General features: G+C 35.3%; 1 protein-coding gene across 1 annotated transcript; it reads left to right on the top strand.

The window, feature by feature from the left end:
* The first annotated feature begins 1,304 nt into the window (after nucleotides 1–1,304).
* Nucleotides 1,305–26,059, top strand: LOC110092329 (polyadenylate-binding protein-interacting protein 11-like). Its single transcript, XM_020816834.2, has 10 exons — nucleotides 1,305–2,192; nucleotides 2,290–2,400; nucleotides 23,867–23,911; nucleotides 24,001–24,073; nucleotides 24,188–24,300; nucleotides 24,480–24,539; nucleotides 24,627–24,674; nucleotides 24,756–24,824; nucleotides 25,599–25,660; nucleotides 25,759–26,059. Exons 1-10 carry the CDS (start codon nucleotides 1,710–1,712, stop codon nucleotides 25,814–25,816), a joined length of 1,122 nt encoding a protein of 373 aa, XP_020672493.1. The 5' UTR covers nucleotides 1,305–1,709; the 3' UTR covers nucleotides 25,817–26,059.
* Nucleotides 26,060–26,419: the final 360 nt, after the last annotated feature.

Genomic DNA, 26,419 nt, shown 5'->3' with positions numbered 1-26,419 from the left:
GTTACATATGGCTTCATCTTTTTTATTTTTTGGACTTTTCATAGAATGATAATCTATACAACTTTTCACTTATAATTGTTTGTACTATATCACATAACCCAAACATTAATATCTAAGATCCATATAAATTTTGGTGGTTGTTATGTCACATGTTAGGCGAATAGGACAATACGACCTTGATGGCCAGTGTGACCTAGTAGAGTCAATGCGGCCTTGGTTAGTAACCCTATGTGCAATAAAGATAGAGAGAGCTCAAGAGGCAGTGTGACCTCAATAAACTATAGGTTGGAGACCTAAACCTAAATGTCTTGACCTATGATAATGTGAGAGACACATTAAAAAACAATCGATATGATAAAATGTACAAAAAAATATATCATTTTTTTTTATGCGACCTTCTTGATGTCATGAAATTAATATAAAACTCAGCATAAAAGTGTATGTGTAATAGTATTTTTACATGTTATTTTGTGATATATTATGCATAATTCATTTGTAGTGATAATTAACAATGTTCTTGCATTCACTTGTTGATACACTTGAAAGTCTTATTTTCTATACGTGACCATTGCATTAGAGTTATATATCTTTTCGGGCAATGTTGCTCATCAGATGATCATTATGATTGTTGTAGGACAAGAAAAGGAGAGGATTGAACCACAATAGAGTCATGTTCTGTTTGTATTTTATTTATATCTTTTGATTATGTATGAAGTCTTTTGAGATTAGTAGCGTTTTGAGATTTTGATAGATGCTCTATAAAAACAATGTAAATGAAAGTAAATGTTTTTGCTTATAATTAATGTTCTAAGTTATTATTTTCTTCTTCTCTGATTATGCAGTTAGCTCTTGTATCATAATTAATATAGTAATTTAGGTTATGGGAGGTCATTGTTGTTGTGTTTTATGTCGGGCTGACATAAAACGTGACACAAAATATTATATAAATAAATATAAATATAGAATTTGTAATTACATAAAAAAGTAATGATATTTACGTAAATTACCCTTTCAAAAAATTTACCATCTATTTTCTTTCTGTTGGGCATTTGGGCGGAAGTTTCACCTTGAATAAGCAAAGTCTATCGGACATTTTTTGGCCAAAAAAAAAAAAAAAAAAGAAGCCTTAAGTAATTATGAGAGTGCCAGGAGTTTCATTGACTGCACGGTTATCCGCATCTTGCGATTTCTTCCACCACGGATGGTCGAATACTTCCTACAAGCCGACGCCACTGATCTCTCGCCACGTGCCCTTTCATCATTTCGTACACGGGGATTAAAGGCCTCTTCTTGTCAATTCCTTTTCCTTTCTAACGGTGGAGAGCCCATAGCAAGCGACAAAGAACTCTTCAAAGGAAGAAACCTTCTATTTTTGAAGAAGAAATTTCAAAATACTCAAATTGATCAGCAGAAGCAGATTCAACGGAAGCTCCAAGTCCAATGCCCTCCTGTTCCTTTCTCCTCTTCACCTCCATCTGTGCTTAGCGTTCCTTGCATTTATTTCTGAATCACGAGCGGTGCGCACATTGAAGCCCTCGCAGGCTTCTCCATCTGCGCCTAGCCCCGGCACGTAGCCCGATGATCCATAGAGGACGAATCGCCGGCGGTTTGGGAATGCGAAGTTAAGGGTCCTGGATGCTACTACTTTAGTCGCATCGTGGTCGTCTGAAGTGCAGCAGCGATTGAACCATCGGCGATCGGGTCCGATCATGGCGGTGGTTGAGAATACGGACGGCTCAGATCTTTCTTCGAGCCGCGAAGTCGACGCCGTTGGGGCGAAAGAGGAGGAGATTGACTATTTGGGAGAGGCGCGGATCACTGTTCCTTTGATGCGGCCACACCATGACTCGTCCTTCACGGACTTCCAACGTAAGGTCTTCAAGCCGCCGATGGCTCAACAGCGGCCTGGGAAGGCGGCCGCGCCGACGCCTCAGCTGCCCAATGGCGTTAGCAGAGGAAACGATGAGGATGGGTTCAAACAGGACATGAGGGATCTGGAGGAGCTGCTATCTAAGCTGAACCCCATGGCTGCGGAGTTTGTGCCACCATCGCACATCAACCATGCATCCAAGGGATTTGGGGACGGTGGCAGCTTCTTCTCTAACAACGGCGGGTTACATGATTTATATCCGAACAGCGGTTATCCAAACGGCGGCTATCCCAATGCTGTCAATACAAATGGTGGTAGGCGGGTGAGAGCCTTGAAATATCCTGATGATTTTTGAGCTTTTAACTTATTACTTCTTAGTTCTTCTGATGTTTCCTTTAACTCTTTTTTTGTTTTGACAGGGGAAGAATGGTTACAGTCAAGGGAAAAGACGGATGAACAACCGAACTAGTATGGCTCAACGAGAAGATACAATTAGAAGGACTGTCTATGTTTCTGACATTGATCACCAGGTTTTCTTCTTCTTTCTCTGCATTTGTTGAATATGAGGGAGCTACTTGTGTTCTTTTCTAAGTTCCTGTAGATTTTTGTATCTTTCATTTATTTTTTCAAGGCTTAATTGTTCTGGTGAATAGTGAAATCTCTAAACACTCGATGGATGTCATGTTGAATATCTACGGCAATGTTATCGATCATGAGAACATGAGGTTCAGCATCATGTTAATTCTTCAGCGAATGATAATATGGTTTAGCCAGATTTCATGGTCCTATTGGGCACATTACAGCATTGTGGCCATACTGTATTATGAAGTGTTTTAAGTATTCAGGGAGGGTTTTCTGTCCAAAAATGTTGATGTTGAGGACATATTTTTCCTGCGTCTTGGATACTGATCAGCTCAACGGGCCAAGGAAAATGAAGTTTAAACATCTATGAAAAAAACAATAAAATGGAAATTGGAAGTTAAACATGGCATAAAGTTGTCTAAGTGTTTAGGAAGAGTTTTAGGAAGTGGACAGCACCTAAACACTCTAAAACAACACTCCTACATACTCCAAAGGGTGCGGGAAACAGTAGGGCAGCAAACTAATGTGGAGGACGAAGTCACCTAAGCCATTTGGGTGGACTGTAGAGCGTGGACAGCAAGTGAAAGAGTCCTAAATCTAGCCCAAATGGTTACTAAATGGTGCAGATTTTGTGTGGACAGCAAACCATAAAATGTTTAAGAAACCTAGACAACTAATGAAGCGGATAGGTTAAGGACAGCACTTGAACCATTGATAAGCAAGCTTAACAAACTTTAAATGCATGCAGGAATGCAGTGGAAAGCAAGCATAAAATGTAACTAAACTGATTTAAATGATAGCATGCATGTAACAACGTGTAAAACGAGTTAAAACAACTCCTAGGATGATGTCTAGCATGCAAAACTAGAGCAAACCATGCTCTGATACCAAATATGATGTGAAACCACATGCGGTTGAACAAGAATTGCCTTTGAGAAATTAATAAGAGCGATGGAATTTATCTTGCTAATAATTAACTCATTGCTTGCTCAAGATTGAGTTAAGAATTTGAGGTTGAGAGATTTAGCAACGGCAATAGATCACATGTAGAGATTACGGTAACTTGCAAAATAACTATTAAATATTTTAAGTAATGCAAATAGCTAAGAATAACAAAGCCCCAAATTTAAGATCTAGATTATTCACCTTGAGGTCTGTCACTCGTTTTGAAAGTGGTGGCTAGCGGAGGAGAATCGTAATTAGGCTTAGCGATGCTACTAGTAGACAAGTGATCTTGAGAGGACTCGTCGCCGGGAAAGAAGCCGGATGTGGAGGAGCGGGTGGGCGGCCGTCAATGATCCACTCGGAGTCGGGACGTTGTTTGTCGATGATGATTATGAGAGTCGGTAGGATCCGATCCAAGTAGGCTCCAACGGTATCGTCGTCGGAATCAAATCCCGCGTCGAAGAACGGCGATCGTTGGATGTCGAGGTTGCCGTGAGTGTCGAATACAAGTCCCCATTCAAATTCGGGGTCCGCCATGCATTCTTGCCTAGGGTTGAAGGAGTCCCCGAGAGGAAAAAGGAGGTGATCGGTCTTGGGGTGGTGGAGGGAGAAGGAAAAGAGATGTTATTTAGTGGGAGGGAAGAAATCTGAAATCTGATTTTAGTTTTAATTTAGAGGAAATAGGGAAGCTTTGTTTTCAAATCTCAGATTTGAAATCTGAAATAAAAACTGAAATCCCGTGATAGATGGGGAGGTATTTAGGAGAAATTTAATTATTGATTAAGTGTGGATTGGAAAGAGAAAAGAGGAGGAGGTGGCCGGCCCCATGGAGAGAGGAGAGCAATCAAAATAGTGACGTGGCCTCTCTTGATAAGCTTACGGAATTAACAAATCTGAGACTTGATTCTCAGATTCATTACATAGGAAAAATTTCCTAAATGGCTTTAGTTTCTAGCTGTTGGGAATTTCACGTTAAATGAAAAGAAATAAAAATAGGCCAAATTTCCTAATAGAAGGAGATGTATAATAGGAAAGAAATTAAAGCCTTGGCATGGGATTTCAAATTTTGAAAACAGGTGAGCAGATTGGATTGGCCGGCGTGGATCTGGCCGGCGGGTGGCCGGATGCTGGCCGGTGGGTGGCCGGCCGGTGGTGGCTATTTTGCTGGCCGGCGAAATAGGAAGGGAGGTGCAAGTTGGCCGGCGGCTTAGGGTTGCTTGGAGAAAACGGCGGCAAGGGCAAGGAGGAAAAGAGATGGAAGCTTCCGAAGATTTGACGACTACTAATTTACTAACCTCAAATGTCTTCTCGTTGAATTTCCACAAGATTAGTTAGCACGAATTAGAACTCACAAAGAGATCTAGTCTTTTCCGGCGAACTCACTAAGAGATCGAGGAGGGTGAAGAACTCACCAAGAGATCTTCTTGAACTCACAAAGAGAGCACATAATGGTAAATTTTCATTTCATCAAAAGCTAAACTATTACATGAGAAAATGGCCATATAAATAGGCCTCAAAATGACAAAGAAAGTAAAGTACTAAAATGTCCCTTGGGCTACAATAACTATCAAATACCCATAAGGGCAAAAACGGAAAAACATGAAATAAAAATAGATTACTACAAAAAATAAAATAAACTACTACATAAAATGATGAAAATATAGATCATGATCGTGGCCGTCGATCTCCGGCATCTCCTGGAGGTACATGTGTCAAAATCGCTGCTGATGTCCCCATCAGGTGTTATGGCATGTTTGGTAATAATGATCCTAAAATTATACTTATGTTGCTGATAAGTATGATGGGGACAATGACCTTCCTAGGATTCATCTCATGCATTGTGTATCAACAATAATTATATTGTATCATGTTCAAGGAACATCTGGTATATTAATTTTGATATTATTTTGCTCGTTGATCTGTCAGTGTGGCTCTTATATATTCTACATAATACTAAGATTTTATTTTTTTAATTTGTTGTCTTGAGAGATTTGAGGCTTATTATTATGGTTAGATTGGTTGCATTGGGATTAATAGTGTTTTTTATACACCATTTTTTCACACCCACGAAACTTCTTGATAAAGGACCAATTCCTTTCCTCTCCATTGGATGCAGGTTATTGCCATACCCCATAACTCTTAATTTCTTTCTTATGTTTGATCCCTTTTGTTCTTCTTATGCTTACTGAATTCATCCCTAACAGGTGCCATGTAAACAAATCGTTTGCTTTAACTATTAGTATTAGAAAAGCTTATTTTCCTGACAAGTTGGCATATAAAATTTGGAATGATGATTCAAACAAATTATGAGATTAGGAAATTTTATTGCTTAAAGATTTTTCAGCTTTAAAAAATTAAGGTGTGACTAATCTCTTAGGGACTTGCATAAGAGTTCATGTGGTATTCAAACATTGTTAGAGAGAAGATCATGAATTGATGGTTAAGAAAATTCTCTCAACAATCCAATTATGTTTGGCATATGATGTCTTCATAGAGGCCTTTAAGGAAATAATCACATATCTGACAGGGTCAAGGCTCAAGTTAGAACCTTTTATATGTCCAATAGCCCATCCAATAAATTTTATCTAAAATATAGATTATACTTGCTTTGCCTGCAAAAAGGTGTGCTAGAAAGTCATTTTTGATGAATTTTGTTCCATTGTTAAGAATTTGAGGAATGTATAGGGGTGGAACCAGCTTCAATTTTGAGAGGGGGGGGGGGGGGGGGCAATTGCCCCCTATAAGGATTATATGGTTCCGCCACTGGGAATGTAAATGTGTTGGTCGATGAAGAAGATCAAGCTTTGTTTATCTTGTGCTATTTACCTTCGTCTTAGACGTATTTTCGCAACACCATGTTTGAATAATATTTATTAATATATATGTAAATTCTTAGTAGATATTCAAGTTATGAAATTTGTATACATCATTTTTGCAAAACCATATATGAATAATCTTAATGAAGCTGGATGTAATTCTTAATAGATATTAAAATTCTTAGATTATGTAAAGATGCATTGATTGTTCTGAAGACTAAGAGAGTTGATGAACTCTATGGGTTTTAGGGCACATTTTTTACTTAAGTTGCTTTAGTTTCATAATGATTTGTGTTGGAGCTACTCGATTTGAGAAAATAGGTAAAGGTTCTTCATTGCAATAGTTTGAGTTTCAAAAAAGAGGGGACAATTTAAGGGATGACTATTTGAGTTGATTAGTTGGATTGATCTTCAATTTCATAATCAACATTGCATAATTATTTTCAGTGCCAGATCATACCAGTACAATATTTTAGAGCAAGGATATATCAATTCAGGGCTACATAGATTCATTGGAAAGGGCACCTTAAGCATTGGTGGATCTATCTTACTATGTAATGTTTGCTTGATGTGCTTAGATCAGGCTTTGTTTGTGCTTTACAAGATTGTGCAATGCTTAACCGTAAGTGCTTTAAGAGCTTAGAGTGCTTAGCTTGGAGTGAGTTCAGAGCAGATTTAGAATTTATTGCTACTACCTTAAGTTGGGTGTCGATTGGGGGGGGGGGGGATTGTTCGGAATCACCTCATTTTTTTTTATTGAGGTGGATCCCAAATATAGTTGCATAGGATCTCAAATGAGGCATTTTTTGCCTTTGGTGGTGCTTGAGCAGAGGTTGTGGATGGTTTGAAATTCAACCAAACATCAAGGGTTTTTATCTATATGATATATACTATGAACCTATTTTGTAGTATTAGGTTAGTAATGCAAGTTATTTAACATGGTGTATTTTAAAGAGAAATACAAAATTTTTTAGTTTGTGACTTATGGGAAAGATTTAAAAGTAGCATAAGTTCATGGATTTCTCTCTCATAGAGATCTTACACATATCACATGATAGGCATTTATGATGCCTTCTTTGAGGAGCATCCCGATGGAGATCTTATAGTATGATTAATTTCCCCTTGTTTATTTTTTTTTTTACATGATTATTGCATTTATACTAGGCATTAAAAGATTTTCTTATTTATTTATTGAAAGATGCCTGATAATATGAGTGAAGAAGAGGAGGATATGAATCTAAATGCTCTTTTGATGATTTTGCTATGCCTTTTGTTCTAGTCTTAATAAAGGTCTTGGTGAAAACAAGCATTTAGGGTTGTGACTCAAGCTAGACCTATCCAAAAGGCCCATCAACAAATATCATTTGAAATATATAGTACAATTACTTTTGCTTGCAAGATGGTACACCAAGCGCACATTTGTAAAGTATGATGTTTGATGATGTGGATTAAGTTATACTACTTTTGTGCTCTTTATGTTATAAGCACATGTTGGTAGTGTTTAGAAAGTCAATAAGAATAAAAAAACAAAATTACTGATTATTTTCATTTTTTAAAAAACAAAATTACTGATTATTTTCATTTTTTAATTATTTTTTTACTTTCAAAATGAAAGGTGAAGTTTAATTAATAGACACAAACTTAGATTATTTTGAATAGAATATTATTAATGTAGCATTAGTGCTTAATTTTTTAATAATCATATCCATATATATGGTTCTTAAAAGATAATAATACTCTATGGAATTATTAACAAGAGAAATTTAATATAAGATTTATGCATGCATATGCTTTTATATTTAATAAATTTGATTATATACTTGTGTAAATAAATTATGATTGTTTTTATATACATTATAATTTTCGTTAGTGATTAAAAAAGATTTCATAAAATTAATAGGCTTTCCTTGAATAAGCTTGAATACTTAAACTTGTCACGAGTCAAAATTAAAACCTTCAATTTTTAGTTGACCACTACTTCATTGGAAAATCGACCATGCCATATAAAAAATTAATAAGATTATGAGAGGATAAGAATAGTCATATAAATTCAAACAACTTAAAAATAGAGCAACTGTTTAGAGTTAAACAATACTTTAAAATGTGGTAGAAAGTAGGGGAACTAGAATAATTTAAAAATTAAACAAGAATGTAAAAGTAGTATTTGGAGGAGTTTTTTATTTTCAAATACATTGGATTTGATTCTGAAGCTTTAGATATATGAGATAATAAGAATTTTCTGATTGTTGGTTAAGGGATATCTACGGAAAAGGGGCCCTACTCTAAGCATGATAGAAGTAAGTGTCATGGTAGATACATGGATATACTTCTCTTCTATTTTAATTATAAATGACCTATATAGAATGTTCGTCTAGAATCGGATAACGATCATAAGTAGGATAATTAGTAAATGCTAGTATAGCTGGTCACGAGCTAGATAGTAAATGCTAACATAACTGCTGAATGGTTAGATTTGAATTCAATTGCTGTTCTTTAGTGATGCCCAAAATTGAATGTAATGATTAGCATATTCTATATATTTAAGTTTTTATACGGTATGTGTCATCACAAGGATATGCCTTCCAATTATGATCCGTATGAGAGTGCCAATATTTTCATGGAAACAATGAAATATGCATGGCAATTAGTTTTGGTATAATGAAGATGAAGATATATGGTGGTATGACTAGAAAATTGATCAAAATTTGGCATTTACCTCACTTCAGGAAACATCTTACTTGTTTGAGTGCTCATGTGTAGATTCTCAACTTTGCCAAAGTCCTAAAAGTTAGCATAGGTGCCTTAGTTGTCATGATGGCCATGACTGGATTTTGTGAAACTATTTGATGTATTTGTTATGCTGTATAGAGTAAAATTAATTTTACTTTCACGTAGAAATGTGAGTTGTATAATAACTAAATCCTTATGATCATTAAGTCACAAAGAAGTTGCATGAGAAAATTGAGGGATTTTAATTTTTTTTAATAATCCAACATGAATTTTCAAAATGTTAAGCAAGAAAAATTGAGTGGAACCAAAGGAAGCCTAAGAAAGTTGATGAACTTTATGTATTATATAGCGTAACTTTAAGTGGACTGCTTTAGTTGCATCAGGAAAAATGACTTGATGAAGTAGGAAATGCTAGCTTCATGGAAGCATTCAAGTTCCAGAACAAAGGAAGGAAACAATTTGAAGTGAATTCTAGTACAAGTGATTAGATGGATTGATTTAATATCATAGTTTATCCTAGGCTAGCTTTTCAATCCCACATTTATAGCGAAGATATTTCCACTTTGAGGGTACGAATTTTCAATGAAAGGTGTGCTTTTTGTATCAGTCTATTAATCTTAGAATATATCTATGTATTTTAGTGAGTGCTGGTGTTAATCTAAGGCTTTCTACGTCATATGGGGTTCCATGGTGCTTCGCTCTTTGAAGATTTTAGAGCTCGAAGTTTGAAGACTTCTTAAGGATATTTAGATTATTTATCCACCAATTTGAGTTGAAAATTTTCTCAAATTGGGTGGGTGTCACATAGTATTTTATGGTAGCTTTTGTCCTTTTTGAAAAAGATCACTAATAAGCCATTTTTCTAGTTTGGTGGTGCTTGAGTTAAAACAGTGGATTGGGTTGTCAGCTATGAATTAAGAGAATCTAACCCTCATAACATTTGTTATGTGCTAATCCTATTGTAAGTGGTTATTAAAGCATGAGATTTAAGATAATGGATTCATGCTAATTGAAATAAAACACAATTCTCTTTGATCTATGACATGTGACTAGAGCTTTGAAGGAAGTATAAGGTTGAAAATTTTTTGGCATGATTATCTCAAGGCTCAAGCATATAGTGCATGAAGAGCTTTTGAGGGGTATCTTTTAGAGTAAGATTTAGTACATTTTATCTTTTTATGTGGTTTTCATATTTGTATGGGTATGAGGAAGTTTTCTTATTTATTTATTCATATAGATTTCAAGCTTTTCTTTGTGCTTGGATTCCATGCACTTGGATTTTGGGAAGTCTTTAATGCGTCCTATTAGTTTGTCCACCAATTTGGCCTATTGATAGTGGATCTATTGCTCTCTCCTCTCTCGTGGATGTAGGTTACAATCAAACCACAAAAAGTATGGTGTCTTACATGGTATTGAGTTTCTTTTGTAGTTTTGTTATTTGTTTTATGCTTTCATCAACTTCATTTTGTTAGTCGTTTTACTATAAACAAATTGATTGCTTTAACAATTGGTATTAGAGAAACTTCTTTCTTTTTTTTCTAATTTTTTATGGGACATAAAAGTATTGGATTTAATCTCACATGAAATAGTTGAAATATGTTGCTACTTTGGTTATTTATTGTATGAAGTCAAAATCTAAAATGTACTCTGTAATCATACAAAGTGGCATATGTAAAACTTTGATTTCTATTGCATAAAGATGTTAGGTGTTGATTCAACTTACTATATGTAGTGATAAGATTTGATGTGTGATAATATGTTGTACATATTATCTTAAGTTGTCTATAGTTATATGATTTAGATATTTCTTATTTTGAAAAATCTAAGGTTTCGTTTGGGACAACTCTTATTGCTTTCAAAAACAATTTCTAGTACAAAAAATTTTCAAAAAAGTCTTGAGCTATAAATTTTTGTACTAAAAAGCTATTTTAGAAAGCAGTAAGAAAATTGTCCCAAACGAAGCCTAAAACGCATGCTATTGTCAGAAGAAGAATAATTCTAAAAATATGTTTTCTTTATTGAAAAAAATCTAGTACTTTTGATGAATTAAGTAAATAATTGCATATCTTAAATCAACATGTTTTTGAAAAAGAGATTTTAAAAGGAGTGATCTATGCTATGGTGGATAAATAATATGCATTTGGTATTACTGAAAGTTTGAATATATTTGAAGATGTTAATTGAATATTATTTGATATTAAAGATTTATTTCTTTAATGATCTTTCAAATGAATTACCACCCTTTTAAAGCATATACCGTGCTTTTGATTTAATTGCTAAATTATCTTTTTAGATGAATCCAGCTTGTATGCCTTACTTAAATGATAAATATATATCTTATTAAAAAGAGATTTATCCGAGAGAGTTTCAAGCCCATTGTAGTTCTAATATTTTTTACACCTAGGAAAGATATGTCTTGGCATATATGTGTATACACTGAAGCAATACAAAATATTAATATCAAATATCAATTTCCCATCCATAATTTTAATTATATGTTTCAAATGATGACTAGTGTTGGAATATTTTAAGAAAAATTATTTAAGAAGTTGTTACCATTAAGTAACAATATGTGATTGAGATGAATGAACAAGTTTTAGAACTAATATGGATTGATTAATAATGCACTATATGTTAAGTGAAGAGCCCAATAATTTCATGAGAATTATGAATCATATTTTTTGACATTTCTTTAAAATTTTTTTTGTCATGTATTTTGATTATATTTAAATATATAACAAGTCTATAAATGGTCATTTTGTGCATTATTGAAGAGTTTTTGAAGTTTTGTGAAAAGAATAATTCTATTCTATTATTATTTTAGCTTTTGTATTATTAAGTGAAAGAATACTTGTTGATGATGATAAGTTAAAGGCAATTAATGAATTTCGAAGACCTCCTAATATTTATGAACTAGAAAGTTCCACAATTTTTCTTCATTTTATAAACAAATTATTATGGATTTGGTAACGTCAAATTTCTAATTTCATAGGGTGTTAAAAACGAAGGTTTTCACTACAGAAAATTTGTTGACCTTCTTTTTAAATATTTAAGAAAACTTTTTAAAGCATTATTGTGCTTAAATCACTAGCTTTTCGTGAAGTTTTGTGGCTTGTTGTGATGCTTTAAGTGTAGGTATTGTTAGTTTTTTTTTATATTAAGATGGACAGCCATTGACTATTTTATTAAGAAATGGAATGAAATAATTCAAAGTATTCTATCTATAATTGAGAATTTTGTGTAGTATATTCTCTTTGATACTAGAAGCATTATCTATTACCAATAGAGTTTGTTGCTAACTTTGACAATCATGCACTTAATTATCTAACCTTACAAAAGACAAATAAAGACTATTGAATGAGTTAAGTACTTATAAGAATTTACTTTTTTACTTAAATATTATGTTTAGATAAAAAAATAAGCTTGTTGATACATTAAGTGAGGTATCCCATCTATGTATTCTTGATTCTTCATTCAGAGATTTCATTATTTTAGAATCATATGTTGTTGGTTCTACTAGTCACTTTAGTAGGGGCAAAGCCATTGTTGTGGTGGGACATATATGTTATTGGCCAATTTTAAAACAAGATATAGCATGAATAATATCACAGTGTATAACTTGCCAAACAATTAAGGGTAGCAAAATTAATAATGGGTTATATACTCCCTCATTTCTTTAGCCTTAAGAAGATGTAACCACGAATATTGTGCTAGATCTGCCCGTCTTTTTGGAAGCATGATTGTATTTTTGTCATTGCAGATGATTTTCATATAATGACATGTTTTATTCTTTATAATAAGATTGTTGATGCATAATATATAACTAAGTAATATTTATTTAGGTTGTTAAGTTACCTAGTCTACAAGAAACTATCATGTCTAATAGAGATGTAAAATTTATTAGTTATTTTTAAAAAATTCTGTGAAAATATGAAACTTAATTAAAATTTCAACTAATTAGCATTCATAAATTTAATAGAAAAATAGATGTATTATATTTGACTTATATTAAGAAAAGTAGAGGTAAACCTAAAAAGACTTGGTTAGAAAATATTAGAAATGAATTTTCTTTATTAGATTTAGATGAGAATTTGACCCTTAACAAGATACAATGCAGAAAAGGATATGTGTAGCCAACCCCACATAGTAGGATAAAGGCTTGTTGTTGTATAAATTTGAAGTGTTAATAGTCTTGCAAAAATTTATAGCTCATGTTGGAACCTAGTTCTTTTCCAACATCGAAGTCTTAAGATCTGATTTTGGAAGTGAATATATGTTACTCGAATTTTATGATTTTCATTTGATAAAGGGAATTGTTTCCCAATGGACATGTTTTTATTCACCTCAACAAAATGACATTATTAAATGTAAGAAACATCACCTTTTAGATGTTTGATTTTTTGCTGGAATCTTACGTTTCATCTAACTTTTGGATTGAAACGTTATCCATGATAGTCTATATAATTAATAAATTGCTTTCTTGCATCTTAAAGGTTGAATCTCCTTATTTTTGTCTCTTTCATACACATCCCAAGTACCTTGAATGCATACTTTTGGTTGTCTATTTTAGTTACTTCCATGAATGCTATTAATTCTATGCTCGATATGCTAAATGTGTTTTTATGGGTTATAAATTATAATTCTCTCACGAAGGTTATCTTTGTTATGGTCTATATGCTTCAATAAAGTTTTATCTTTTATCACTTTGTCATGATGAGTGAATGTTTATGTACTTAGTATCATTTATTAGGTTTTGACTTTAAGATGAAGGGGTGAAAAAAGAAAAATAAAGTAAAATATTATTCTAGGATTAGATGAGGGTATTTAAAAATCCTAATTAAAATATTTTTTAGGGTAAGATTCAAGATCTCAAGATTTGGGTTATTCATGAGGAAGTTAATATTATGTGGGAAAAAATAGTTAGTGATATTAAAAATTTTACAAAGTGTGTGCTTGGAGAATCAAAAGTAATAGTTGTAAATAGTAAAAATAATTGGCTGCAGAATCAAAATATGCAATTAATGATAAAAAATAATAAGTTTAGTTGTAAAATTTATTTTAGATGTAAAATCTCAAAAAATTGGGAAAAATATAGAGGACCCTTAGGGAGTTTAAGAAAATAATATATGATGCAAAAAAATAGCTTTTAATGATTTACATAATAAATTTCATTCTAAAGAGGACAAGAAATTTATGTTTAAGTTAGTCAAAGCAAAGAGATAAGAGAAGGATTTAGTTTAAGTGGAGTGCATTTATGATGATAGTGAAAAAGTGCTTTTCTTAGAAGAGGATATTCAATATCGATGGCTTTGATATTTTAAGAAAAATTTCAACAAAGATTGTGAGAATATGATTGATTTTAGTCACATTAGCACCCTAAACAAAAATAAAATTTTTGTTTTTATCATCATATTAGTAAAATTGAAGTTGGAGAGAGTTTAAAGAAAATGAAGTGTGAAAAATAGTAGGATCTAATGATATTCCAATAGAAATGTGAAAAAGCTAATGAGATTAAGGAATTTCTTAGTTACTAAAATTTTTAGTATTATTTTGAAGACTTAAAAGATATAAGATGAGTGGAGGAGTATGTTGGTTTTTATTTTTAATAATAAATGTGATGCACAAGAGTGTATGAATTATAGAGGAATTAAGTTAATGAATCATACATTAAAATTATAGGAGTGAGTAATTGAGCATATGTTACAATGTGATACTAATGTTTCTTCAAATTAGTTTGAATTCATGCCAAATAAGTGTGTACTATGGAAGTTATACATTTGTTGAGAGGTTTGATGGGAAAGTAAAGAAAGAGTAAGGAGGATTTACATATTATATTTATTGATTTAAAGAAAGCATATGATAAAGGTTCAATAGAAGTGCTCTGGAGAGTTCTAGAAAAGAACTGAGTTGATAATGTTTGTATTCAAGTCATTAAGGATATACATATAGGAATTGTTATTTGTGTTTGAACACAAGGTTGGTTGACCAAGTTTTTTCCTATTTCAATTGATTTATATTGAGGATCAACTTTAAGCCCCATATCTTCTTGCTTTAATCATGGATGTTCTTGCTTAGACATTTTCAAGCAGATGTACTTTGGTGTATACTTTTTGCTGATGATATTGATGAGGACATCAGAGATCAGCGACTATGATCTGGAGTTTATTTTTTTATGTTTTATGTACTAGTTTATTTTATATTTTTGTTTTTCCCATTTTACCCCTAAGGGTGGTCATGTGGTGTTGTATCCCGAAGAACATTTTAGTTATTATTTCTTTTCTTTTCTTGAGGCCTATTTATAGACTAGTTCTCTTATATTTTAGGTTAATGATGAAGATGAATAAAAATTTTAGCTTCTTGTTCTTGATCTCTTTGTGAGTTTTTGAGAGGAGAAACCCTAGGAGAGGGCCACACATCACCCATCAGCCGCTGGTGGATTCCGGGACTCGTAATTAGTCTTCATAGTATTTTCTTATCGGTTCTTCTTTTCCCCTACATCCGGCTACCTCTTCTTTCCAAAACACCCGCCGGCCATTTCAAGTCCTCAAGCCGCCGATCAACCTCAACAAGATCCCCCTCCACCTCTCAACCGACAACCCCACCGCCTCCTTCAAGCCGCCAACTACTGTCACCCACCGCAACACCTTCCCTCCGTTGCCCCCATTTACAACCGCTGGCCTTCCTACTTTCCATCTTCAAATCGTCACATCCAAAGCCCTATCCCTAGTTAGCTGTCGACCTTCCCCTCCCATGGATTCAATTTCGATTGTTTGCTTCTTTCCAAAATAGAGCATGAAGATTAGGAGGGAAATCCAATTCAAAATCTGATCTCAAATTCATATTTTGAATTCTTTCTTAAATCGAAATAATATATATTAGGAAGGTGTTCAATTCTTGGATCTAACTTTAAATTAAAATTAAGAGAAATTTTTGGCCCATTAATTCCTCCTAATTTTAGGCGAGATCACTTAAGGAAACCCATCCAATCAATCCCTACTCCAAGCATGCTGCCGGCCCTACTTGCCCATCTTTCCATTCGTTACAATTCTCTTCTAGGGAAAGATTGAAGACTTGCCTACTTTAGATCATCTTAGATTTGGAAAGAATTTAAAGTTCAAATTCAAATTTATTTGAATTAAAATCCTTTCCTAAAAAAAGGTTATTCTAATTTGGACACTTCCCAAATCCCTAAAAATCTGAAATAATTAGAGATCCTCCCTTAATTCTCTTTCTTTATTTCACATCTTATATTTGGGAGGAATATCAAACCCCAATTAATTTCCCCTTTGCATGGCCGGCCCCTACCTCTCTCCACAAATTAATTAACTCACATTAATTCCCTTCTTTTAAACCTTCCAATCACCCCCTAGTTCCCTCGCAACCCTAACAGCCGGCCCCCACAGTTTCTCCCTCTTGGTTTCTTCTATTCTTTGGTATTACTGAGTGCTGTCCCAGAATTTCAGAGGGGAAAACCTGCTGTCCTGCACCACTTGAAGGTCACTGCCAGTTGTCCAGCAGCCCTAGTCTCCCCACAAGTCATGTCCAGGGTTTTGTCCACCTCAAGGGTTGCTGTTCTGCACTTTTGAGCAAGGTAGTTTGATGTCCAGGTTGCCGGAACGACCCTGCTTGCTGTCCAGACTTTCTAGATATTGACAAATTGCTGTCCCGGGAATTCTAGTAAGAAGAACTGCTGTTAAACCCTCCGGGAATCCCCTACTTGCTGTCCCGATGTCCAAACTCCGATAAACACTGATGGTTGCTAAGCTTTGATGACAATGAGCTAATCTTCTAAATCATTTACCTTCCTAGTCGTCTTCGGTTGTGGTTTTAATTTTATTAACTAGGACTGTGTTAATTCTCTCCGCTAAAGTCTAGTATATTAGAGAGTTGAGTGATGTATATCTCTTAGTGACTAATCTCATTGTTAATTTAGTGATTATCATTGAAAACCAACTACGTACGCAATGTTAGATTAATTGATTGTTTTACGATCTTAACTCCTATGCATGTGATTTAGCCTAAGCTTGTTTTATCACCTTATTGTCTTATCTTAGCGTTTAAATCAACATAAGTTTTTATTTAATATTGTTCTTGAAATTTATACGTGCAAAATCCTAAATCAATTCATATTCGCATGTATGTTCTACTTCATCTTGGTATCAGAGCATGAGTAGCATGCGTTACATGTGTTAGAAGTCATCATAGGAGCTTACCTAACCATTCTTATGTATTGTTGCATGCATATCATCATTTAACCTAGTCTAAATTACTGTTATGCTTGTTGTCCACATCATTCCTGCACACATCTAGTGAATGTTAGGCTAGTTTCTGAAGTGTTTAGGTGCTGTCCCTAACCTAACAACCTTCCTAACTGCCTAGACTACCTAAGCCACTGTTATGCTTGTTGTCCAAACAATTTCTGCCTCCTTTAGTGAGTTTAAGTTAGCTTAGCTTAATGTTTAGGTGTTGTCCCTTACACCTAATCTTCATCAGGCTTTACTTAGCCCTTCCCATGGATCCGATAGGACTTTAAAAGAAGTTAAATGATCTCGTTACTCGTTAGTGTAGTGGGCTCTATAACTAAAACCATGAAGAAGAAACATGTGTACTCTTCCCACTCTAGGAATGTGCCCCATTCAGTCAATCATGCTAGCCGGAAGATGCCCCACTCTGCTTATCAACTTAGACCTGAGCCTAAGCCACAACAACCTCACTAGAGTCACATTACTGTCTACCCACCTTTGATGGTTTCTCGGACCCTTACTACTTTAGGGAATGAGTTAGACAATTAGATGACTATTTTGAATCATGTGATATTCCCGAATTCCACTAGGTTAGCATTACAAAGTTTCGCCTGAACGGTCGGGCTCGTCAATTTTGGATGAGGTTGGAAGATTATAAAGAGTCTCATGGTGAATACCCTACTTCTCATTGGAAAGACATGAAACGAGACCTTAATTTAAATACTTGCCCTCTACCTGTGACCAACCATCTGGTTTTAAGTCACCTCATGTTCATCAAACTTTTAGGCACTGTATTCTCAAGAACCCTACACGTAAAAGTCAGTCATACTCACCTTTTACACTCCAAATTTATATCATGACTCCTAGTCCTCACCAATCGACAATTACTCAATTCCCTACCTCTGTGGTTACCCCTAAACCTGTCCAACATACCACTCCCACTCACGTAGTGGCCCCAACACTTAGTAATCTTCATCTGGAACACCCCCTGCCTCTCTTGTTGGGGCAAATCGTGGACATCACTGTGGTAGAGACCACCTATCCCTTAGTAACATCAAGGTTGCTGCCCCACTCTATAGGTCTTCACCTAGCCTTGATGACCGACCCTTTATTGGGTATTCTATTGGATCGGTCCCATATGACTCCCCAATTGGGCCGACTCCTAGCCATCCCAACCCACCTTGTTTGAGCACGCGCCCTCTTTGCGTGGTGGATCCCGATTCACCTCACCTCGTGGATGACTTTATCACCTTTAAGTGCAAGGTGAATTCTGAGGCTACCCAATCTTTGGCCTCTCCGGTTCTTGACCCTGCATGTTTTATTTTAACAAAAAATTGCATTGTTAAGAAAAAGTCCCCTGAACCTGAAACTGAGTGCATCCATTTTGTAGATACTATTGATATTACTGATAACGAGGACTTCTTTGAGGATGAAACTGAAGAGTTTAAATTAGACTCCCTACATAACTTAAATCCCAAGTTAGGAGATTTAGAACCTTTAAACGTTGATATCTTAGTCCATCCTGATCCTAGTCTCCTCAATGATATCCCTTTGGATAAGGTCTGCCTAGATGATATTAAGTTGATCTCGAAAGAAATTGATATGAATCTGACCTTGAGCTCTTTGAAATTAAATTCGGAAGATTCTGATTTACTTATATCTCCTACTGAGTTGACTCTAAATAATTCTGAGTTAATCTTGAATAATTTTGATGGTCATGTCGATAATCTCGAGTTGGAAATGATTCGACTGAATTTACTACCGAATTCATATCCCGATTTAGTTGACCCTAAATCCATTGATCTTAGGGTTATAACAAAACCTGGACTTATTGAGATTATTAATATGAATTTGGAGGACAATAATTTGCATATGAATGATTCTGAGCCTAATTGGAAAAATGAGCATCGTGTTTTATTGGAATATATTTTAGGAGTTGCTCCTTTAGATTCACATTGGAACGGGTGTGTCTTTCTTGATTGGACTTATCTCATCATTCCTCGTACCGACTTTAATGTTAGAGAGAGTGTTAGCTCATACTCTCATGTCATCTCTCTAACTGTTGTGCCCACTTCTATTCTAGACTCTCTATCCCATCTTTTGAGTCCCATACCTACTGGTGACTATTTGGGCTATCCCATTATGATTATGAGTTAGGACCCCTCGTCTTATCATGTTCCTGATTTCCCCATTATGCCCTCTATATTCTTGTCCTTCCATGTTAAGGATCATCTTTCTCCTAGTTGGATAAATTTGCTAGATTATCTTGCTGCCCCTAAAAGACTACCTATGACCCTAGCTGAAACTCCCTATAGAAATGCCCTTGTAGCTAAGGATGTCTTCATTGCTCCTACACCAGTTTTCTTAAAAAAATGAAAACTTTATATCCTATCATTTTGTGACTGACCCGTCTTTATTCCTATCTATGTGTTCTTGTGAGTCAGTATGTTTGCGTGTGTTTTAAATCTTTCTTCCAAAATTATCCTCTGTTTAAAACTTTTGTGTGAGCCCGCAATTCACGCCAATCATTATGCACGCCAAGTCTCTTGCTTCACATCATTCCAATATTATTTATGTTGTTGAGTCTTGAATTTTGGACACATGAATTCGCATAAAACATGCTGCATTTGCATCGCATCTACATGAATTACTTAAGGAAATTGCACGCCTAATTGGACAAGAACATTAATAATTATAGACTTCATGCTAAATTTAAACTACGATTTAAAGCTTTTGAGATTGGTGATTCAGTGGTGGTGCGGATTCGCCCGGAGCAGTTCCACAAGGAACTGTAAAAGAATCACATGCTAGAAGTGCGGGACCACTTAAAACAGTCAAGAAAATCAATGACAACGCTTACGTGATGGATATGCCTGCAGAGTTCAACATTCATCCCTCTATTAACATAGATGATTTAGTAACCTATGAGGATACAGAGTTTAACCCACCAAATCCATTTCATATTGAGCCTGCGACCCCACCATGTGAGAATCCCAGCTAATGTAATAAAAAATTTGGGAGAGGGCCCCAAATTTTTTATCACAAAAAAGAAATGACTTCCTAAATAAAAGAAATACATAAAAATACCCAAAAAAGACACTTTTAATATTAAAAGATGACTTACAAACTTTGACAAACTTATATAATATAAAAGACACTTACAAGCTTGACTCTTACAAACGACACAAACAAAAACACCTAAACTTGCTTTCGAGAAGAAGGGTGGAAAGAACTCGTAAGTCTCCCCAAGAGATAGAAGAAGAAGAAGTGGATAAAGCTCGCAAGCTTTTTCGAAAACCCTCTGGTTTCTTTCCAAAAATCACATCATAAACTTACTTAAAACATCCCAAAACAACTCTATATATAGACATGAGAGGGGAATACAAACAACCCCACAACATTAATTTAAACTTATTTAAATAGGGAATATGAAAAGCCAGCAACCCACTCATAATATCCCCAAAACTGCACAAGAACCCAAGCTCCACAAGCCACGGAAAAGCCCCCAACACCCACGGGAAGCAGCCCAACCAGGAACCCGAAGAGGCAGCCGCAAAAACCAAAGAGGCCCGCACAAAACCGAGGCACCAAGGCACGGGAAAACCACCCAGCACGGAAAACCAGCAGCCAACCGTGGAAACCAAGGAGCCAAGGCACGGGAACCCAAGAACCATCCACGGGAAACAAATAGACAAGGGGAAGAAGAAGAGACAAAATAATGAGCTACTAATAAATTAATAAATGATCTAAAAATATAGCTCATAATGAGCTAACTCTTAGTTCAATAAATGAACTAAAAATCAGGTCATAATGAGCTAAATCTTAGCTCAAAAATTAATGAGCTAGCAAGCTCAAGGGAAGTCAAAACCAATTTTTTTTTGGGTTTGATTTGACCTCCCCTTTGCCTACATCACCAGCCTACCTCCACTCCAAAATATTCCCAAATCCCACTCCCAAATATTCCCAAATCCCACTCCCAAATATTCCCAAATCACTTATAGCGGAGAAGATTGACATGATTCCGAGTGATGACATTATCTTCACAAATGAGGGTGGACAAAGAAGATATCTCATAAGGTGGAGAGGTCAACCAGAGTTAGAAGACACATGGTCAGAGTGCGAGGAGCTACAGCAGATCGACTCAGATGTACGAGAGTTCTCGAGACACCCACTCGACGGAGTCGAGTTTTCTTCCACCCGGGGAGAATGATGAGGACATCAGAGATCAGCGGTTATGATCTGAAGTTTATTTTTAATGTGTTTTATGTACTAGTTTATTTTGTATTTCTGTTTTTCTCATTTTACCCCTAGGGGTGGTCATGTGGTGTTGTAGCCTGAAGGGCATTTTAGTCATTGTTTTTTTTTTTTTTTTTTCATGAGGCCTATTTATATGTTAGTTCTCATGAATTATGGGTTAATGATGAATATGAATAAAAAATTTCAGCTTTTTTGTTCTTGATCTCTTTTTGAGTTCTTGAGAGGAGAAATCCTAGGAGAGGGTCATGCATCACCCGTTAGCCACCGGTGGATTCCGGGACTCGCGGTTAGTACTCGTAGTATTTTCTTATCGTCTCTTTCTTTCCCTTACATCCAGCCACCTCTTCTTCCTCAAACCCCGCCAACCACTTCAAGTCCCCAAGTCGCCGATCAACCTCAACAAGATCCCTTCCACTTAACCCACACCCCTTCCTCCTTAGCCAAACACCACCCAAAGCCCAAACCCTAACCTCCGGCCTTCCCCTCCCTTGGATCCAAAATTGATTATCTTGCCTCTTTCCAAAAATGGAGTATGAAGATTACTAGGGAGCTCCAACTCAAAATCTGATTTCAAATTCAGATTTTAAATTCTTCCCTAAATTGTCATAATCCATATTAGAAAAGTGCACAATTCGTGGATTTAAGTTACCTAGCCCAAGCCCTTGGCCGCCGGCCCCTTGCTCCACCATCTAAAGCCGCGGGCCACATCCTTTTCCACCACCATAGCCACCGGCCACAGAATTCCCTCCAAACATTTGAATTCAAATGCACCATAAGGGTTTTCCTAATTTTGCCCCACTAATTTAGGAAGAGAATTAAATTCAAATTCAAAATATTTGAATTTCAAAACTCTTCTTAAATTCCCCTCCTTCAATTTAGGAAAACCTCCCAATTAACTTAAATATGAAATTGATTTCAGATTTAAGTACTCAATCCCCTTAATTGCTTGGGCCCACCTCCTTAATGCCTAACCTCTCTCTCTCTCCTCTCTCCTTGGCCAGCTCCTTCCCCCTCCTCTCTCTAATTAATTAGGTCCCATAAATTAAGGATCTAATTAATACAATCATCTCCCTGCTTTCCCTCCCAATTCCCCAATTATTTCAAATTCAAATTTCAATTAAACATAGCCCTAATTACTCATTAAATCTGAAATTTATTTCAGATTTAATCCTCTACCCTTTCCCCACCACCAAACTTTAGAATTCAAGTCCCGATCTCATTCCTCTTTCCCACCCCATTGCTTGGCTGAACCCCTACCCACCCCCTCCCTGGTCGAAACTCTTCTGCACCTTATTGGGTGTTGTCTAGGATCTGTCCACATCAGCACCGCTGCTGTCCTGAAGTTCTGCACCTCTTCCCTACTGTTCCTTGGTGCGAGAAGGCTCGTGGTTGCTGTCCACTTCTTTCCCAGCTTTCAAACAACCTTACTGGAGTGCGTATCTCACTTGTCTTTGGGTAAACTCGACACCCAACTCGCTATCTTCATAGTTGCATCCTTGATTGTGGTTTTATTATATTCATGAAGATCATGTTAATGCTTCTCCGCTAAAACCTAATAATTGGAAGAGTTGTGTGAATGATCTTTTTGTAGTGACTAATCCTATTGTTAGTCTAGGGATTTCTTGTTGAAACTTGTCATGTATGCAATGTTAGCTTAATTGATTGTTTTACGGTCTTAACTCCTATATATGTGATTTAGCCTAAGCTTATGTCACCGTTCTTTGTGTTTTATGTTGTCGTTCGAAATCGCTATAAAGATATAATTATTGTGCTCTACATATGAAGCGTGCAAATTCCTTAACCTAATCTTCATGTAATGTACGTTCCACATCATTATTGAAGTGAACTATTATTTGGTTTTGTAAGCTTTCAACCCTCCTATTATTTCTCTTGCACATATTTCTGCCAACCTTCATATTGTGAACATTTTTATGCAAACCATGACATGATAATGTCATCAGTTCCTTGTGGGAAAATTGAAACTTCTTGAATGATCAACATCAATTTGAGGGGAATATCAATTGGATATATCACAATACACTTCATGCCAGAATTAGCCATAATTCATATATAATTTCTTTATAATTAATAAAAGAGAATCTATGTAATTTAGTGTTGCTGTTAATGTTTGTATTTAGGGGTACACTGGTAGGTTCCTTGTTAGGCCAATTATGATTGTTGTACTTACTGAAATTTAGCGTTGTATCTTGCTAACAATTTGTCTATATGATGATGAGCACCTTAGATATAAAGGCAATGAGTCCAATTGACAAGTCTCATTTCATGTAGTATTCGTGTTTTATTTTTTGGAGGGATAAATAATGTACATATGTGCACCTAGACACCTTCAGTCAATGCCGGCCTTTTGTCTTGTACATTTTGAATTATGAACTGATTCACTAAGCCTGATTGCTGTCTAATAGGTAACTGAAGAAGAGCTTGCAGCACTTTTTGTGAGCTGTGGACAGGTAACTTCCTCGTTTTATGCTTGCTTGATTGTTTCTTAGTTTTTTGCGATCTGATGGTTCTTCTAAATTTTGTTTCTCTTTTGTTGAAGGTTGTTGATTGTCGTGTATGTGGTGACCCAAACTCAGTTCTTCGTTTTGCTTTCGTTGAGTTCACCGATGAGGGTAATTTTCTCTTCTGCAATTTGGACCTTAACGCCCTTAACTATTCTTACATCTTTATATTTATTTATACATCTATTTGCTAATTTCTCTGGAATTGGGCTTACCAATCATCAGAGGGTGCAAGGGCCTCCTTAAGTCTTTCTGGAACAATGCTTGGGTTTTACCCAGTGAGAGTTCTTCCTTCCAAAACTGCAATTGCACCTGTAGATCCAAAATACTTGCCAAGGGTAAGGAAAAATGAACTTGGTCAGCTTTCAAAATTTATATTTCGTTTAGGACAGCTTTCTTACTGCTTCTTAAAGCTGTAAACTACTTTAAGAAGCAAAAAGGAAGCCGTCCCAAACAAAGCCTTAGTCTTTGATAACTTTGCTGATAAATAGCACTTTGATAATTGTTTGGCATTCAGTCTGAAGATGAGCGTGAAATGTGCACAAGAACCATTTATTGTACAAATATTGATAGCAAGGTATATTTTAGAGTGCATTATTTATTCATATACATCATACACTATTTTTCAGCTTCTTTAACCTGTTACTGTTATCATTGCTTGCAGATCACCCAAGCTGAGGTCAAACTTTTCTTTGAAACAGTTTGTGGACCGGTCAGTTGGCCTTTCCCAGAAAACCCAAAAAAAAAAAAAACTTAATACCTATAAAACTTTGAACCAACCTCTTTGGTGCAGGTCTATCGCTTGAGGCTTCTTGGAGATTACCATAATGCCACTCGAATTGCTTTTGTTGAATTTGCAAGGGTTAGTATTCAATTTCCCCTTTTTGGCCTTTAAAGGGTTAACAGGAGCCATGGTTAGGTTATCTCTATTATAATTTGGAGGTCATTAGCACTGCATGCATCCAACTCCCCAATCCATACATTTTTAGAAATTTCATGCACCATAGTGGCAAAATTAGTATTTGAAGGAAGGCGAAGTAAAATGAAAGAACTAAGAATCTATTTGGGATGATTGCAACCACCTATAAAAATCGTTGAACTATTGTGGAAAGTAGAGTTTTAAAGTTATTGTTGGTATTATAATTTTTTTCTTTTAAAAAAAGTCGAACAACAACTTCTTATATTTGTCATATTTTAATGAATTTGGGTATAAAAAGTTGGTTCTTATTACAAAAACTTTTAAAAATTACCCAGTAATTTATAGCCAAATTATCATAGTTGATATTTGAAAAAATAAAATAGTGAATACGTTGCTTCAAATAAATCCTAAAATGAGCCAAACTATTGGCTATCGGGGCAAGGCCTTTGTATGATATATAACTAAGACTTCATTTGGGACGACTTTCTTACTGCTTCTTAAAGAAGCTTTCGAGTAGAAAATTTTTATTTTTGTACTAAAAAATTGCTTTAAAAAACAGTAAGAAAGCCGCCCCAAACGAAGCCCAAGTCTCCATCCCCCGGGTTTTTCAATTTGCACGGGATCACACATATTCTTACCTCTCTTATTCAGTCTTCTCCCGAATATTATAATTTTTTTAGCTTTGGACAATCTTTACCCAGGATTTTGCTCTTGCAGGCTGAAAGTGCAATTGCTGCTCTCAATTGTAGTGGAGCAGTATTGGGGTCCTTCCAGTTAAGGTTCATTTCTTCCACACTTTTCTGATCAAACTGTTCAAACTATTGCATTTTGAATAAATTTCCTAAATACTTTGTTCTGGTGAATTATATCATATCAGGGTGAGCCCTTCGAAGACTCCGGTGCGGCCTCGAGCAACTCGGTCACCCATGTCTTGAATCTAGGTCCGTATGATTAGATAGTTCTTAAAACTAATGCATATATATATCATGGAGGAAATGCATACTTCAGTTGTTCTCTTAAGTTTTACTTTTTTTTTTTTCTTCTGATGAGTACTTAGGTTAGATTTCTCTTTTACTGGCATCTTGAGGAACATCTAGGCTGAGAAGTTTGCCCCTGCAGACGATTAAAATTGTATGGTTCAATATCTATTAGTGAAGCATTTGGAGGTTTCAGCGATTCTTTTCTGAAATTAAGAATTTTGGGTCTCTTTTGGTAATATACAAAACCCTAAACAAGAACGATAATCTTAAATCTCTAAGCTTTTGTAGGGTTTCTTAACACCAATGCATATATGCTTTTATTTCTTGAAATTATAGTAATGGTATCAAACTATATGGAGTTTTGTAGTTAAAAAGAAAAAAAAAAAACATAAAGAGTTTCGTGTTTATGTGAAATTTTTACATGCGGTCATCATATGCCGGCAGGAGGCGAAGTAGGAATTGTCTCTTCACTTTTTAGTTGTGTACACGGCTGTGTACTGGGTGATGTGATGCATCCTGATTCTCCTCCGGACAGTCTGGTGACCACATGTATTAATT

The sequence above is a fragment of the Dendrobium catenatum genome, unplaced genomic scaffold (genome assembly GCF_001605985.2).
Source record: "Dendrobium catenatum unplaced genomic scaffold, ASM160598v2 fragScaff_scaffold_943, whole genome shotgun sequence".
NCBI lineage: Eukaryota > Viridiplantae > Streptophyta > Magnoliopsida > Asparagales > Orchidaceae > Dendrobium > Dendrobium catenatum.
This window is presented reverse-complemented; position numbering and strand designations above follow the sequence as displayed.